General features: G+C 29.3%; 1 protein-coding gene across 1 annotated transcript in view; it reads left to right on the top strand.

The window, feature by feature from the left end:
• The first annotated feature begins 1,036 nt into the window (after window positions 1-1,036).
• The window catches only part of Sick (sickie), a 155,963-nt gene continuing 136,808 nt past the window's right edge, over window positions 1,037-20,191 (top strand). Inside the window, exon 1 of the mRNA XM_083046695.1 lies at window positions 1,037-1,133. Within this exon, the coding sequence (XP_082902821.1) occupies window positions 1,068-1,133 (66 nt within the window). The 5' untranslated portion in view covers window positions 1,037-1,067. The remainder of the gene's footprint in view (window positions 1,134-20,191) is intronic.

Genomic DNA, 20,191 nt, shown 5'->3' on the forward strand with positions numbered 1-20,191 from the left:
CTCTGAATTTTATATATAGGTATATCGTAAATATAATAACTTATAGAGATTTTTGTGATAAAAGAGGATAAAATTTTCGCTCGATGACCAACGAAAATAGCTTTAGAGGCTCGCATACACACAGTTTCCTGGGAAAAATGTCGGTGGGAAACGGGGTGGATCTTGAAAGAGAGATCGAAGGATGGAGAGAACGGGGGAAGTAGAGAGAGAACCGCCGGCGTCCTCCCTTCGACCGGATATGTCATTTGGTACCTGGGTCACGTACCTCTGCGTATTGACAGGCCAACCAGCAGCCAACCAGGAGGCCTCCATCCCGCTGCTTCTCGTCACTACGCGCGATTCTCGGTTCGAGAGATGCCGGCATTCTGAAACAATCGCGAAAACTCTTCGAAAAACTGTTTACCGATCGAAAATACTGCGTCTCAAAATAGATAGCGATGAAATAGAACAAAAAATAGAACAGAATAATGTTATTTATTTAATTTCAGGAAATTAATATGATTTTGCGAAAGTTTTTTATTTTTCATTTATTTGCCATTATATTTAATCTTTATGTAATATAAATACTCATTTTTAAAAAAATACAATTTCTTAGAAATAACGATGAAATAGAAAAAATAATTATGTATGGTATCATTTATTTTTATTTTGAGAACATATTTCTTAAATAGTCTAAAATAATATTGATAATAATATAAATTTTAAATACACCTTTTGTATCACATATCTTTTTTTTTTAATTTTATTATCTTTTAATTTTATTATTCTTGTTTTTTTATTTTTATATTCTTTTATATTTTTTAAAAAATTCTTTATATGTTTTAAAAATGTGTAATATATTTAATATATGTATACTATTTTCTAAATTTCTATTTCTGAAAATAGAATTAATTAATTAGATTTTACCTGATTTTATCTGAGTGTATTAATCTTTGTGAATTTTATTTTTAATATTACATATTGCACCAAAATTATTGATTAATCTATATTGTAGTTATTAATTTATATTAATAGCTAATGTTGTTTTTGTTGCAGCATATCGGGTGTCTCGCAGTGATGGTACAGCGATGAGCCTGCAGGCCCAGGCTCCAGCCCAGCGATCTGCGAGGTACTCTCCTCAGGAGACCGTCAAGGTGAGTCTACATTAAGCTTTATAATTATCCGGACGTTAAAGGCAAAATAAATAATGCTACATTCATCATATTTAAATATTATATTTCAATATTTTACAATTACAATATTTTTTTTTAATTTCTAAATACTATATTTTTCTCCAAATATAAATTATTCTATTATTTTATAATTTTCGCAATAAAGATTTCTGCTGCATTTATAACATTTGCACAAGCTTCTTACGAAAATTGTTAAAAATTTAAAAAATGATTAAAAACGCCTTTTTTACATAAAATTCGGTGTCATGCAACAATACAAGCAGAATTTATTTTTCCTCTTTCCGTCATACTATAATTAACAGCGGAATTCGCTTTTACGGTGATAACGTAGTCGCGTGGACCACGTTAGAGTCCGTCCATATTGAGATTAATCCCTCACGGCTGACTGTACACAGCTTGTTTCACTTAGCATCCGCGCTATAAAGAGAGAAAAAAACAAATGGAATGAAATACATAGAATATTCATTTTATCTTTAAAGTCTAAAGGAACAATTAGACAAAAATACATGAAGTCAAAATAAAGAGGATAATAATTAACGACATATTGATTAATTTTGAACGAAATTGACATTATTATTAAAAAAAATTCCCAAATCACATGTCCTAAGATTAGAAAATTCAAAGATTATAGCTCACATGTATAAATAATGAAAATTAAATAGCCACTAAAAATAAAAAGGTTGATAAAATTAGGATTTTATACAAATAATGACATATTTAAACTATATATTAACATATTTAAAATAATATATTTTGAAATTATATTGATAATTTAGGGAGTAAATTAATGCTTTTTACATACAAATATTTATTAATTCGTAAAGAGCGATAGTGAAGATGCAAATCGCATAATTTTTTACGTAGATATTCGCACATTGTTACTTCCTAATAATTATCTTGATAAATATATTCCTCGTTCCACATATAATTTTATTATTCTCTATGTGATCGGCTTGTGAATAGTTTTCCTGCTTAGAGTTGCTATAGTTATTTAGTCTTTTTTCTGACATTTCTAATGTCATTTTATTAAAAGAGTTACCTCAAGGAAATAGAGGATTTCTGATAAGAAACATTTGATTGCCAAATCATATTTGTGATGATAAATTTATAAGAAACTTGTACCTTTATAATTGAGTTGTTATTGTTAATCTTATGCTTATCGGAAAATAATAAGGCTATGCTAAAAGAAGAATTTGTATGTATTTTTTTATTAAAAACATACACATACCTACACATATGCACAATAAGTTAAAAAAATTGCAAATACCTCTCTTTCTCTCTTTTTCCCTGATTTTAAAGAGATTATAAAGTTAACTACAAAAAATGTAAAAATTATAGTAAATTATAATAAATTGAAAATATATTTAGTAATGTTTATCATTATTTTAAACAAATAGATTTATATTTGAAATATATATAATTTATTTGCTCCAAATTATCAACACTTGAAATACAATTAAATTGAACAGTGCTTACATGAAATACTAGTTTTTATTTATATTATTATTTTTATAATTATATTAATTTTATATAAATAATTATAAATGACGAAAAAGAGAGAGAAAATTCTTAAAAAGGAATTAATATATTTATAACAAACATTTGTTAATTAAAAAATTATGATTATTGCGGCTACCATTATCGGTTACTTTAACTTCCTGTGTTCTCCAATCCTTTTCGATCAGATTTACTAAAAAAGAAAAGTCGCGAGGGGTTGAAAATTTACAAGGTCGCGCGTGGAAGATTCGCAAGACATACTAGGGTGCGGTAAGATTCTGCAGGCGTAAGCCAATTTAGCGCGTGCTAACCTTCTCTCTTCCCCATTTTTCTACCCCTCCTTATAAAGTTCAATTTACACCATTCAATTTTAAAAATTATTTCTAAATTTATTATTATTATTAGATATTTTTTTCCATTGAGAGATTCAACAGAAATAAATATTTATTACATTAATATAATATTTAATATATAATGTGTGTGTGTGTGTATGTTATATCATCAGATTTGATATGTAATATTTTATATATATATATATATATAATTCATCACAAACATGATTTAAAAAACACTTCTTAATTTTTTGAAAAAAATTAAATTAACTAGAATGTTAATTTGATTTTATATAAATTATCTTAATTAAAATAATTCTGTTTATATCTCACATTATCTATAAAAACTTGATTATTATGCTTAAAAATTCAACAATAAAATAAGACATTGCAATCTGTGTTGGATGATAGATTTTTATTTTAGATTGTTATTTCTAATTATTATTATGTTTATTTATTTCGAGTGTTGATTAAACAGAATTATAAAAAATAATAGTTTATTTTTTTCACTTTATAATAAAGAAAAAAAAATATATAAATAGATATAAATTTATAAAATATTGATAGTTTATTTAAAATAATAGAAACAAATTGTATGAGATGGGCTTAATTTCACGTATCGTCGTAACGTGCGTCGAGTTAGGCGTTGTATCTTTAATTATCCACGTAGTCGAGAGACGAAGGAGGACTCGAGGGATACTGCGAGAGCCACCCAGAGGGCTGCAAAATGGTATCATCTCGTCCTCATGGTTGGGGCGTGGTTTTCTCTTCTCCTAGCTATCGAAAACGTCTTCTTTCTTTTGCCTTTTTTGACGAAATATTTATTTAGAAGACAAGAAGCGTCTTCATTAACACTTTAGATATGCGGCTATATAATAAACGTGCAAAATTTCTGTTGCAATATTTTTATACTATTCTCAACTAAAAATTAAAAAATTTTTTCAAAGTTTGGAAAGTTTTGAGAGATAATATTATTTACAAAAACGAAAATTTAATTAAAAAATAAACTATAAACGCAGAAATTAGACATACCTACATACGTTTAAAAAATCCAAATTAGGCAAATAAAATTAAATTACAAAATAATTAAAATTCTTTTTAAAAGGGGAGAAATATCTTTTCATTTTCTCATTAACTTGAAATTTTTTGAAAAGTATTTTTCTAATATAAAATTTCTTATAATCGAAAATAACGTTAAAATATACCTGTAGTGTCTATGTCTTTAATTCCTTTACATGCAAGAATGCGTGTTGTAAAAGATCCTAGTTTCGGAACAGGAAGCCACCCTTCGGAATTGAGCGGGTGTCAACGCGGAAGTTATTGCGGGAGGACAGAGGGAGTTGGAAAGCAGTCGACTCGAGGGTCGGTACTCGCACGAGAATCTCCCTCGGGCATATTCTCGCGCGCGCGAGCATCGATTAGCCATTTGAGGATCGAGTCCGTATCGTTCTTCCTCCTACCATCGATGTATCGCGACTTTCTCTCTGTCTTCCTAGCAACATATTGCGCTCGACCGGAGGGCGGTTATCGCCGATATCGCGTGAAATGAGTTCCGAGATATCGCGAACCTTGAGTCTTTTCTTCCTTTTGTAAAGCGTCAATTAGGCCACCGAGACCATTTTGTTTTATTTTAACTCCTTGAATATACTATACACTATATGTATATATATATCCGAAATTGGTAGATTTATACCTACCCATATAAAAAATAAAAGATTAAAAAATCAATTATTAGAAAATTATTCAATAATTTCTTAAATAAGCACACATACATATAATATGTACAATTGCTATTTTCTAATTATTGTAACTGCTATTATTTTTTTACCAAGGTTCTACTAAAGTTTTTACTTAAAGTTTTCATATTAAATAAATAACATTAAAAATAATATATACAATTTAAAAATTTTAAATGTTGATAAGGGAAACTTTTGGAAATCGTTAACACGTACTATGAATATGCTTTTCACGTAGTATTTATGAACTCGAACTCCTCAAGCAGTCTTGCGGTTGATTTAACAAGTTTTGATTGGCGAAATTCGCGGTTATTGAGAGATGTCGACCGATGTTGGTTACCGCTTGTCCCTTAGAATTATTAATTAGATAGATATGTGAGAAGGGCTAATTTACACTTGCTATTCCCGGAGATTGCATATACCCTTGTACATCTTTATAAGTTTTCTCAATGGAATGAGATGATTTAAATGACATTTGTTTTAACGTTAAACAATAATGACGAGCTATATTATTGATGCACTCTACTTGTGTATTAAATATTTTATCGATGTTTTTATAAATTTTTTAATTGTTTAATTGTTATGTTATATTTTATTTTATAGATTTTTTAGTTTATTTTATTTATTACTTTATAGATATATATAGTTTTTATAGTTATTTTATAGATGTTTAAAATATATCTCTATAAATATTTATAGATACTTGAGATATGTGTGTACTATTATAGATATCTCTAATAATAATAATAAAAATAATATCTGATTATTGATATTAAATATTCTTTTTACATTAATAAATTAAATTGTTGTTAATTTGATATCGATAGGTAGAGTTTAGAATATTTAGAATATTTTGACAGCATCTGAGACTATTTTAATTTGTTAAATATTTTTTCACATTTTAAATTAATATTTGATACAATAACTAGGCATTAATTAAAAGTTTAATTTTAGTTGCCGTGATAAACTTATAATATTTTAATATTATCAGAATTTTATGTGAAATAGAATAAAAAATATTCATAGTTTTGATAATAGAAAAACGCAACAGAATGCAACACAAACTCTCTTGATTATCTGCATATATCAAATATTTTGATAAAATATAGTACTACGCAAATCAGTGCGTATTTTATATTTGATTTCTCTTGTTGATATTATTTTTGATGGAGAAAGCGATATCAAATTATCGAGTTATAAATTATATTATCATAATTGCGAATAAAATGGATCATAATTACGATAGCTGAGATTTATTCGTGAATCCATCACATTTTCTCGGAATGTTTATACTTCAATTAATCGCTTGTGGAAGATTACAAAAGGTACACTGTATAATACCGACGAACGCAGGGATACGTTAGGACCGTAAATTCGCGCTCAAGATAAGGAATAACTTCGGAGTTTTTCGCAGCCGAATTTTCCGCACCCTTGGCCACGTGGCACACGATAAGCCTTTAATCGAAGATTAATATTAGCGGGGTTGTCACGCATTGCGATTAAGGATCGACCTTACGTGCCGCGGGCTACTACTTTCTTTTTTTTTGTTTTTATTTGTCTTTTTTTCTTCCATTTTTACCCCTTTATTTAATGGGAATATCTGTAGGGAAATCCGCAGAATGAAAAAAGTAACTGTCGTTTTCGACTTTCTTTCTTGTGCAAAGGAGAATGATAAATTATAAGCCTCCCCGCGGTTGCGAGCAATAGCTGGCTAAAAGGATGATTTTAAATCAACAAACTTTTAATTACCTTGGCGATGGAAGAAGTTTACACATGCATCACGAATAAGACGCGCGCTAATTTCTCATTATATTAAACACGTCGCAAATAGTTATTGGTTATTGTGCGTGTGTGTGTGTGTGTTGTGTTAAAACAACTTTATTAAAACACATATTCGTAGTCTTTGATTGGATGCTGTTTTTATTGGATTTTTGTCTTTAATGCACTCGCAATATAAATTAAAATAAAATACTATAAATTAAAATACTCAAACTTTTTGCTATTTTCGGTGAAAGAAATGAGGAAATATTGATTAAAAATACATTGAGAGATCCAAAATAATTTTGAAATGCATTTCATAATTCTATGCAAACTTAGATAATATCAGATAATCATGGAATATTTTCTCTTGAATTAATTATATAAGATAAATTTTTTTAAATAAGTTTATAATCAATATTTTTCTCAACAAAGATATTTTCATTTTGATATATAGGTACCTATACATAAATACATATTATTTTCTTGACATAATAATTAAATAATTAATACCGCGATATTGTGGCTTATTATAATTTCTCTCCTTTTATACTTAAAAAAAAACAAGATCATGAAAATAATTTGGAGAAAGGAGAAAGAAAGAAAATAAATGCAAACAGATTTTCGAGTTTGCGTTTCTTGTCGCGCATTAATAATAGGCTTTGAGACAGAAATGGTTAGTTTAGAGAACGCAAAGTGCGTGATATTCGAGACGGTAGTGATTCTCTGTCAGTCGGTCAATTTTCCTGTTGCGCCTTCAACCCTCCTAGAAGCTAACAAGTTAACGAGTATAAGGGATCATCTAGAACACGAAAGTCTTTTTCTAATCAAAATGTCGAAAGCGCCGAATACCTTCACGATCATTATTATTTTTGTTTATGTTTCTGTATCACGCAAGTGATATAAGAGGCAAAAAAAAATTCGTACTTTCGCATTGTTGATTACTTTAGTATATGATGGACAATATACTTAGCAAGACGTTATAGTGTCTCTTGATTATTAATTAATTAATATATTAAAATATCTTGTTTTAAACAAAGACCTAATTTATAAACCGAGACCTTAGTTTACAAAGATCTAATTAAATAATTACTTAACATTTGGTGTACACAAATTTATTGTTTTCCTTATGTTATAGAAAAATAATACAGTATGTTTTTTTTCAAGTATTAAAACAAATTTAATAAAATTATGAACAGATTATACAACTCTTTTTTTTTTTTAGATATTAAGATATTTTTCTCATTGTAAAAGAATTTTTTTCATTACAATTTTTTATTTAAGAATAATTTTATAGTTATTTAGGAAAGCTCTTACTTGTTATACTTGTTATACTTGAAGAAATGTAATGTATTATTTTTTTTTATAATTTCTAATAAAATAAAAATTGCAAATGATTAGTCTTGAAATGTAATTAAGAAATGAATAATTTAGAAATTGCAAGTTATATATACGCAATATGTACAGACATTTCGTTCGCGAAATAAAGCGATTTAAACTTACACATCTTTCCTAATCCGAGCGATCGCATATACATAGATGCATGATAGAAGAACAATCGACAGATTGTCATGCGGAAGGCGTCTTGCGAATGCGTACGATGACGACGCACGTAACTCTGAGAAAAGTTTTTGTCCTTTAACCCTGCCATCTCTAAGAATTGAGAATCGATACCACCGTCGCTCGGTGCTGTGGCGGAGTTTCTGCAACTTTGCTCTGGGAGACGGTGCGGGGGGTTGGAGAGCGAGGGAGCTGAAGGAGACCTTCAAAGCCTCCAGAATTCAGGGGTTTCACGATATTTATGTGACAGCAGCTGTAGGCGCTCCAGCCCCCTGGTTCGGGCTGTTTCAAGGCACGGCCTGTTTCAAGTTCTAAGCTTCTTCGAGGCTAAGCGTAGCGCGATGAGTACACGAAGAACAACGGCAATCTGAGAAATATCACTTATACGGCGTAAAAAATTGCGCGAAATCCAAGTTCTATTCTAAAGAGGGCTAGTCACAGAAAATGGCTCCTTTTATAATTCGTTTCGTCTTTAATCGGCCAAATTATATATAAATTTTAACCAAGATTATTTAAAGATTGACCATATCTTATAAATTAATAAAAGTGAATATTATCGGTTTAAATTTTTTATTTTATGTTTCAAATATACTTTAATTTTATTTATTTTTAGATTTTATAAATTATTATAGACTTTATAAATTTCAGTCTTCGTATTATACGCCGTATAGTTTGTGGGTGGGTATGTGTGTATTTAAATAAAAAACAATTACTTAAAAAAAATTGACAAAACTTATCTTTTTGATAAATTAATATAACGCCTACATATATGTAGGACATAAGTTATAATATTAAAATGCGCAATAATTTAAACAGATGCATTTAATATTTTATTATTTTTTATATATCGCTAGTAATTTAATATCGAATCTAATACCTTATTTAATATAGAATGGGATGCGCGAGATATACTCGTACATTCCGATTAAGAGTAACGAGGAGGAAGATAATTACCAGGGTTTGCACTTTGTTTTCGTATACATATATAATAATACGAATTTTAGTGGTCCCATGTGAGAAATAAAATAATTCAAACTTAATTTTTAATCCTCTGTTCTAGAAGAAAGAAAGATTTAATTATTTAAAAAATTTATTTTTGTCATTAATTTTAATTTTCTTAATGCTAATATTAAATACTTGTTTTGATAATTACATACATGTACACATAGGTATACTACATATGTATGTATGCATGTATGTGTATATAAAATTAACTTAATAAATTAATTTTTTTAAAATAAAGTTATAAGATTTATACAATACATAATAATATACAATAAAAAATTATATTAATTTTTTGTAATTTTTATTTTATTTGAAAGAAGAGACAAAAAGAGAAACTATTCCATTTTTATGGATATATATATGTATAATTATATTTTTTCTTTAACTTTCTTAACATATCCTCTTCCTCTTTTTCTTCATCTTGTTCTAACGAAATTAAATTCTGTCTTACTTATTTGCATCTTGACTTGTATAATCAGAGTATATTCTAAGGTAGAAAGAGCAAACAGTTTCTCGATAATTCAAACATAAATCTATTCACTTGGGGATAGAATTATTATTTTGAGAGGTTCTGAACGGTACACTGTGTAAGCGAGTTACGCGAGTATATAGGATGCAAGTTAATAATACGAGTTATGAGTTAACAATAATTTTACAATTTATATAATATCCAGTGCGCGCGCTGAAATCTGGGAATTTTATTAGTGCATGGTTTAATTAAAATATTTTCTTGTTGTCGGCTAAACCAAGATAAAAATTTCGATTAATATATTCGCATGACTTGCGTCTCCACGATGTTTGATATATTTTAATTAGCTAGACGTGGTATACAGATTAAGAAAAAGTAATTAATAATGCGTCGAGACGCGCATGTGCGAATGTAATGTATGTTTATCTTTGTCGCAAATATTTAATTAAAATGTTTAATAGAAAATTGTTAAGATCAATTTATTTTTCTTTCCTTCTATCGTGGATTAAAAATATTACATTTGCCCACGATTGAAGAAATAGTTTTAAAATATTGAAAATACTTGTAATCTTTGTAAAGTTCAAAAAATTAAAAGTGCCTTTCTCACAATCTTTACGCTAAATTCTACATTAGAAAATAATATAAATCTATTATACTCCAGAAAATTCTTTTCATTTCCAATGATACTTCACTAATATTAAAATCATTTTTCTAATATTTACGATGATCAACATTTGTACTTGTGTTTATGACTGCATATGTGGCATTATCCTCAAAATGAGCAAATCGAGACACATTCAAAATGATCGATTGCTTTCGGCATGAATGGCGTTATTATCGCTCACAGTAATCTCACAAGATTTATTAGAAAACTTTATACAAATGTTCTCATTAAAGCAATAAATCTTGTTATAAGATGCAACGCTTTTGCCATAGTTGTTTAGCGTTACATTTTTAGTAATATTAATAGTCAACTTTAATTCTTCATTCCAATATACGTATATGTAGCATTAATTTAATCATAAATAAAATATTATTTTTCTATCTCTCTAAAAAAATTTATAATGTAATATTTTAATTTAAAAAGTTTTTTATATTTCCCAATATTAATTAAGATTATGTAAAATAATATATGTATATATATATATATCTGACAAAAGTTGTTTGCTAAAAAGGATAATAATCGATTCAAAGGATCGAAACGCGGCTCGCGTGTTCGAAAGGACGAAGGGTTCGCATTATTATCGCCGATCGCGGATACACGGTTATGCGTTATCGAACCTTGACTCGCGCGCGCGATACGTAACCGGTGAAATGCAAAAACTGGTCTGCATGCAAGCAGTCATGAAAACATGCGTGATACTATGTGACGTAAGAAGGGCCTGGAGACATAAAAGTGAAGAAATGAAGAATTAAATATTCCGTCGGTAGATAAACAGATCGCAATCGAGATTAATCGAGTTTCTTTTATTTTCTGGCAGCGTTGACATACGCTTATTTCAATTTGTCAACATGTTTTAGTGCTCAAATTTGCTTTTTTCTCTTATAAGAAACTACACATTATTGTATATAAAAATTAAAGTGCATTTAACAATTTAAATTAATTAATAATATTAGAAAATTTAATTATTATGCAACACAGACACTTAAATTAATTAATTAATTATTTAGGGGCTGGAGCTTTTATTTGTTATTATTAATAATTGGAGATTTAAATTGTTCGATTTAATTAATAGCAACAAAAATTAACAAATTGGGATTCGACATATAATATTAATTTTTTAGCGTGATAAATAATAAAAATTGCTTTGACTCGAGACTCGTACGATATTTCATGATCTTAATAAGCTGAAATTCCGAAATTTACCTCACTTAATTTCATCATTCTCTATTTGATCAGTCGGAAGTGATTGGGCATGAAAATGAAATTGAAGACGTAATTCGATAAAAGTCGCGCGCGGGAAAATTCTGACTTAATATTGGTCGATTTCCTCTATCATTTTATAGAAAATGCAACCGAGGACAGGTTCTTTATTGCTATATTCTTTTGATAAATACTACTGTATTGATTTGAACTAATTATTTTGAAAAATAAAATTATTATGAATTTACATATATACTTGAATATATACCGGAAGTTACATCAATTGTATTTTGAGTTTTTAGTTAAAAAATATATAAAATTTATACATTAAATATTCTTATTTTTATATAAAATACATATTAATTTTTAATTTACAAAAAATATTACATAACAAAAGAATTATATACTGCACAAAGTAATGTAAGTTTCATTTTTCATATAATATTCTAAATGATTTTTACATGTAAATATTGAAAAGAGTGTGTGTGAGAGAGAGAGAGAGATTTTTGATTACGAAAAGTAAAATTGACAGAGAAAGCAACTAGGAAAGCATCCCCTTGAAACTTTAAAGTCAACTTTCGCTTTTCCACCGTTGATTCACTCCCGCAGCCCTCTCGCTCCCTTCCTGGTTTCCCTCTCTACGATCGCTCTCTAGGAGTCAAGGTAATGTTCGGCCGCAATAAACGCGGCTCATGGACAAAAGTTTCGCCGATGCGGGATGCGCATGATCTAACGGCCACGTGGGAAAATTCACCCCCACAAACATGAGAACGTGGTCGGGGGCGGTAACCGTTTCCCGCCGCCACTATCGTGTCGAAGAGGTCCGTTTCCGCTTTTCGATGACAAACATTGTTGCTCGCGAACCTTCGTTTCCGTAGGAAAGATTTTTTTCATTTATATATGTATATATACATATATGTATATAATATAAGTTCAGATATTTTTTAATGATATGATGTGGCCTTGATTGTCGGTATTAAAAGTATAAGAAAACACGAGAGAGACTTATTATCATAATTTTAATAATTAAAGAGAACTAAAAAAATTAATTAATTAAATACAATAGATAGAGTATATTTAATAATATAGAGAGTATAATAAAATATCTACAAGAAACATTGTTGTGTGTAAAATTTATATCTTTTCTGATTTAAAATTACACGCGTACAACTTTCTAATATATATGTATATTTATTTGCAAACTGTATATATATACAGTTCCGAATAAATGTTTTCATAAAAAAATCAGTTATTCAGACATCGCGCTGATACAAATTGCGTCGTTGACGCATCGTTATTATTTACGAATGTCGCTACGAAAGTACTCGCAACAAAATTATCAGATGGCAACGCCAGAAAGAACGACAATGTCCTTCTCCTCTTTCCTTTTTTTTGGGGAAAGCCGCAGGTAGCTCGCAAGAAGGGTGCAGGACAAAAGTTTCTCGACGGCTGAAATTAATGGCAAATCCATAGTGGAGTACTAGCTCGGTTTCCACCCTCGCTACTAGCCTGCGCAATGTGAATCCGAGGCTCCATCTCTTGACGGGGTTGCAACCCCGACCGCTTTGACCTGTGGCTGTTACGTTGATTTCTGGCAAACGCGCGCGTGTTTACTCTGAAAGAAGACTTTAACTCACTTTTGAAACTTTAAACTTTAAATCATTAAATGCAAATATTCGGAATAACTTTAAATGGAACAATCTAACAAGACATATTTTTATTTTATATTTTAGAAGAGTTTAAAATCCTTCTTAGAAAAAGATTACAAGATTTTTATAAATTAGATATTTATACAATTTTTAAAAATTTATTTTTATCATAATTATCTTGTATTTTGCAAATAGGAAAATAATTAAATTACATTTAAAAGATAAAATTATATAATTTTATAAAAAGAAGACGAAAAGTTAGAGAAAAATAATATATATAATTTTAAGTATGTTAATTTATTAAAATATAAAAAAGAAAAAATAAGTTTTTTTTTACAAATATGAAACAAGAGATAAGATAATCCCCCCCCCCCCTCCTACTTTTATTATATATCGAGTAAAAATTTAATGTTAATGAAGAAAAATCTTGATATATTACATATCATATAAAAATTTAGGATACACAATATCGAACTTCTCAGAGTTTCATCTACCGAGAAATTTGCTACAGTCGATAAAACTCTTATCCAACCTACTGATAATTATAGAGATGCCTGTCGAAATTTGCTTAGTTAGTATAATTACATCGATATTAACGAAGTTATATAAAATATAATGCTTTTAAAATGTTGAGCGATTAATATTTCAATTATATTCATTATAATTATAATTATTTATATGCGTACATTTATACATATATATTGTATATAGATATATGTATATGTATATGCACTGGCGGATCCTGGGAGAGGGGGGGGGGGGTTAAAATCCCCCCTTGCAAATTAAAAGAAACAGTTTTGCTGAATTTGTTTAAAAAATATAAATAAAGAAAAACAAACATTAAAGAGCTATTGACGTCAGGATCCGCTAGTGCATATATATAAGTATAATTTACAGTTTATCTTATACATACATACATATTATATATATTATATAGATATAAGGAATTTCGCCTAATTATTTTCGTGCAACGAAATTATCTCATCCTTTCGTTCTATGTCTGACTTAATATATACTTAACTCCTTGAATGCGTAATGAGTATAATTTACAGTGTATATTATACTTTTATATATATATTTTTTTTATATATATATATATTATATATATATATATAAAAGTATAAGATACACTGTAAATTATACTCATTACGCATTCAAGGAGTTAAGTATAGATTAAGTCAGACATAGGACGAAATGATGAGATAATTTCGTTGCATGAAAATAATTAGGCGAAATTCTTTATATCTATATAATATATATATATATATATATATATAAGTATAAGATACACTGGAAATTATACTCGTTACGCATTCAAGGAGTTAAGTATATATTAAGTCAGACATAGGACGAAATGATGAGATAATTTTGTTGCACGACAATAATTAGGCGAGAAATTCTTTATATCTATACATATATAATATATATATATACATACACTGGCGGATCCGGGGGGGGGGGGGAGTTAAACCCTCCCCCTTGCAAATTAAAAGAAACAGTTTTGCTGAATTTGTTTAAAAAATATAAATAAAGAAAAACAAACATTAAAGAGCTATCGACGTCGTTGATCCTGGAATAAAAGCTAATCATGAAACTAAAAATATTAAATAAAATAATTTTGCAAAACCCCCCCCCATTATCGAGGTCAGGATCCGCTAGTGTGTATATGTATATATAAATGTACGCATATAAATAATTATACACACACACATATATATATTATACTGTTTAATAAAATAGGCGCGTTTGGCTTAAAACTATTTCTAACTTAACATTTTTCTTAAAATAAATGATTTCTATTATTAACAAACCGAAACAAATCTTGTTTGCTAAATACTAAACATCTATTTATCAATATTATTTTATATTTTTTAAGAGTTTGAACACTTTTTATAATTTTTCACTATTAGGTCGAAGCTTAAAATCTAATCTGATCGGTCTCGCACATGCAATATTGCGTAGTTCTTGTACATTTACAAATCGGCTAAATTATGCGTGCAATTCGCAACTTAATCCGATACACACGCAGGATTCGAAGTGCGTGCAATGTGGTGGTGTGCAGGTTTAATCTTCGAATGCGCCACGAGAGGGATGAGAGGGAACGTGGGGTAAACCTATAACGGGATGTACCAGGATTATAAGTTGTAATCCTTCCTGAATCGTAAAATCCCATTCGTTAGCAATGCGGGAGCTTGCGGCCGGCTGGGAAGTGGATCCGGAATTTTGTTGGTTAGACAAAAGCTTTTCGAGTTACAACACATATACACCGATATATACATACAATTTTGCGCTGCCATTTTTCGTGCAATATTTTGATAGGCCTTGTAATACCTTTGTAAGAATTACGCCAGATTAAATTTAATATGTAAAAAAGAAAAGTGTAGTTATCTTATCATGGAAAAATTAATTTCTTATAAAAAAACGGAAAGAAATTATATGTATATTTTATTCTTTTCTTCTTTATGTGTGAAGAGATTATTTTCTTAATCTTTGCTTGATGATACATAAGATCAGTGATACTTAGGCCTGTATGTTGTTTTTCAAACCTTTTTAATTTGAATGTTAACTAATTTTTGTTATTATAAAGCTGTATTTACAAACATTACTTGATAATTTTTTAAATATTTACAAATTAATTTTTTTTTCTCTTTTGGGTAGAAAAATTATTTTTTAAAATAATTTTTATTGTCAAAAATTATTTATTATTTTTTATTAAATTGCATTTAATAATTTTCCCAATTAAAATATATTTTTGGGGGGGAAAAAAAGATTATTTGAACTTGGAGAATTATTAAATAGTTATATTAAGTTACTTTTTTATCCAGTGATGTCTTCTGAATTTCCATTATTTATTTGAAAATAGTGAGTACTTATTATCCCTGTACAATCGCAATTTTGTGACGGTTGATTCGCATGAGGGGGGATTTTTACCCTATCCCTTGCCGCCGGCTAAAGCGATGAGATTTTATCCAAATGCTATTCATGAAGCGGTAGTCGGATAAAGCGACAGACGTTTCTATTATCACGAGAAATTACTGATAATGCGTTCACGCTTTTCTCATTTGCCCTTTTTATTCTATGATTTTTTCTTTTCGTAAAGACGCGTTATTCAGATATATATTCTCTAATAAGAAGCAATTTTTTGGAGAATTGCTGAAATTACAAATATGAATTTAATAATAATGACATAACACACACACTCACACACACAACTTAATTAAAACATAATTTTAGATTTAAAATTATGGCTGCTTCACCTAACTGTTTGTGAATGTTGTCAGATAAGAGTGGCATTTTATAATCATAGGTATTTTAAGAGTTCGTCTTATGGAATTTATGCAACCGCACATCGGCAGGACACACTTGCAATATGGTGCAATCATATACCAACCCCGTAGCCAAATGTAATTGGTTTTCGGCTCCGCAGCTATGATACGCGTTTGGGGTTGTCGTAGGTACGGGGGACCATTCTATATAGAATAGTATATACATACACATACACGCGCTTTTCGTGCCTAGTCGGGGTGAGTTCAGTTTGTCTCAGGCACCCTTGGCAAGTGCATCTATTGTTCGAGTGCAAAAACCCGAAAATACGCTTATGGTCCGCGATGTAATTTTCTTTCGCAAATATACAAAATTTTTTCCCCCTAAGAATATACGTAGTAAAATAAAATAATTAATTAAATAATTAAACGTGTATGATTAAACATAGTTTTTGAAAATATAGTGAGTGTAAAGTACTATGAGATAAAAGAAAAAATAATATGAAAACTAATGTGCAAGAAAATAATGCGAAAAATTTTTCTTAATAAAGAAAATGTGTAATAATACGAAACGATATTTTGAATATTGTTTATAATAAAAATAATAAGAAAAAAATATATATATATGCATATATATAATTGATTGCTATTGCGATTGCAATTGCACGCATTGATCGATGTCAGGGTTGAGGAGAAAATTATATGATGGCCTCGAAGCGAAGGACGTTCCACGTGGATTGGGACTCTCCCAGCCACGAGACCGGCACGGTAAAACGACGCCCGGCGTCGCTGAGTGCTTCCTTCTTAACATCGTCAAATAATTATTTTGAGAATATTGAATATTATGAGCTCCGTGATTGTGTCGGTGGTTACGATCTGAGGCATCTGGAATTGACACGATCAAAATTCGAGAATGAGAGCGCGGCTGAAGATGTTTGCGAGATGAAGAACGAGAGAAGCGCCATCGTTAAGGATAATGGAAATTGCTCCAAGTATTCCCAATCGAACTACCCTCGTAAAAAGAACACGCCCTATAGCCCGGACGGCAGTCCTGAAAAATTCAAGGCGTCAGCGCGAACGAAACGAGCGTTTGCGGACGAACAAGAACCTTCTCAAGAACACTCGAGAAGTTTTGGAGTTGAAGAACGGAATAAGGACTTTGTAGACCATTATCTTGCGAAAAATCGCAACTTTCATATCGAGAAAGAGATCAAAGACAAAGCTGATAAAAGATTTGAAAATGTCGAAGGGATTTGTTTGCACGATTTATTCAACGAAGAAGCAGAGATAAAAAAAGACTTTGGCTTGAAGTTGTACTGTGAGTCGTTCGAATGGAAGTCCACTGTTAACCGAATGACTAAAATCCGCCGATCGGAATCTTTAAAGTCTAGAAGTTTGATTCCCAGACCGGTGGTGAGATCTTGCACGACTCGTGGTTTAGTGAGTTCGAGTTCGGAAAGCTCGGGATTTGGTTCGCCGTTATCGCCATTATCGCCGCATCAGGATCCGACGAAAAATTATTCAGACATTATCAAGACAAGCGACAGCAAGAGTTCCGGTTTAGGATCGCCAGGATCACCGAGCTCACCTTTATCGCCGGAAAGTCAAAAATATTCGGCTTTTTGTCTTATTCAACTGCAACTGGAGAAATTGCGAAACTGTTCTTGCGAGAAACGTCAAGCCGAGGTAACTTGTACAATTTTGAAATTCTTCCAAGAAACGGAATTGCGATATTAAGCTTATTCAGTTTAAGCGAATCGCTTCAATTTTGAGAAAAAGTACAAGATAATTATTAAAATGTGAATGTTAATAAAAATAATTAGGATATAAGATTAATCAATTAAATAAATGGAGAGAATTTGATAATAATAATATAACATAATTATATAACATATAATACATAATTATTGAATTAAAAAATTAAAATAGTTACTGATCTTAATTTTTAAAAAATTGCAACTTTTTTAAATTTATATTGTTAAAAATTTTTTTACTTTTATCTTCTTTCTTGAATTTTAAAATTTTGTCAAGTGTCTTGCGCGATTGTATTTGAGAGCAATCTCGCAAAAGGTAGAGTCCGTGGTGAAAGAGCTATAAATCTTATGAGTCATGAGTTGCGTAGGGCGAGCAAGGCAAATCCCATGGGTGTGCGAGCACGTGGTGCGAAGGAATTACGTTCACCCTCACTTTTGTATGTAGGCATGCGCTCGTGGCGCCCTATTGCATACTATGTGCCACTCATTCATGAAGATGCCTTTACAACAAACTTCTAGCTTGTACATTTCTCGACATTCGATGCTGATTTTTCTTTCGCACATAAGCGTGCATATGCTATAATAAGTAAAACATTGATTTAAGAAAAATAACATTTTATTATTTATTTACAATTAATTTAATATGATTGTATAAATCGTGAAAAAATTAAAATATAAAATAATATTTTTAATGATATATTTACACAATATTCTAAAAATTAATGTGAATATATTAAAGACAACATATATTAACATATATAATTAATTTTTATTAATTTAAATTAATAATTTACGTACTGCAAAGCATACAAGAAAAGTTTCTTGTAACTTTTAATTATATAATTTAATGAACATTGTGTGTGATATATGTATATATGTTATAAGCTTTTTGCTAACTCAGCTTCTAGGAAATGCCTAGACTTTTTTATAAAACGTCAATCTATTAAAATTTGGTACTTTACGAAAAGATCAAGCTTTTTTTTGTAAAAAAATTTACAAAAGATTTCACAAAAACTTGCAACATACATAAAGAGAAGCTAGAATGTTTTTTATACAAGTCTGAAAATAAAGATTCAAGATTTCTAAATCCACTCTTATCCGTGTAAAAGCATATCAAGTTTCTTTTCGTTCCGTCTGATGGCGACATGCATACCAATGATTCAAATATTATATTTTCACTAAAATATCAATAAATCAATAAACATATAATCGCAATCGAGATTAGACAGTTTGGTTTTGATAATGAGTCAAATTTCGTAATCGGTTCAGGCTATTATAATATGTATATAATCTGTTAAAGAAATCTCTCTTATATTATATATTATCTCTCGTATTATATTATATTATCATCTCTATTAAATATACATATAATACTTTTATAATATGTATAATTCTTTCTCTATAATTTTTTCTCTATAATCATTTTTATATGCATATTTAGTTTTATCTTTATCATTATGAAATATTAATGATTTCATTATTAATGAATTAATGATTTTATTATTTAAAGATATTGTGAAAATTTTTTAAAAATTATTACTAGAAAGAATTATTTGTGAAGAATTATTTATGAAAATAAATGTCCGACATCTCAGCGAAACATTTTATATTAAGATTTGTAGCCTTTTAAAAAAGTTTTATAATATATACGACATTATAAGAAGATTCGCTGATCAGAGCGATTTTTCTTGAAATTAATGACGGATTTATGGGACATGAAACAGGCCGCAAAATAGTAGGCGGATCAATCTGGATATAAGGAAATTAAGGAATCGTTTTTGTATCAATTTTTTCAAACACGTGTGGAATCTCTCTGACCGCTTATTCCACGTGGATCGCCACCCCTCTATACGTGATGTATTTTCTCTCTTTTAAATCTTTTTCCCCCCTTAGAAATAGGTAAATTCGGTTTCTTTTAAACTCTACTTTTCGATTATAATGAAAGTATAGTCTCGTTTAGTGTCGAATTAAAAGAATGTGCTTTATATATATGTATACATATATACAGATGTTTATATCCAAAAATAGATACTTCATTTTCAGTCACGAAGTATTGTAAAATTAATATTAATACCTTTTATTTAAAAAAATCCCCTACTTATAAAAGCACTTTTTAAATTTTATCTAACTGG

Source organism: Prenolepis imparis, unplaced genomic scaffold (assembly GCF_030444845.1).
Source record: "Prenolepis imparis isolate NDT839.2.m4 unplaced genomic scaffold, iyPreImpa1.0 SCAF_9, whole genome shotgun sequence".
In the NCBI taxonomy this organism is placed as follows: Eukaryota; Metazoa; Arthropoda; class Insecta; order Hymenoptera; family Formicidae; genus Prenolepis; species Prenolepis imparis.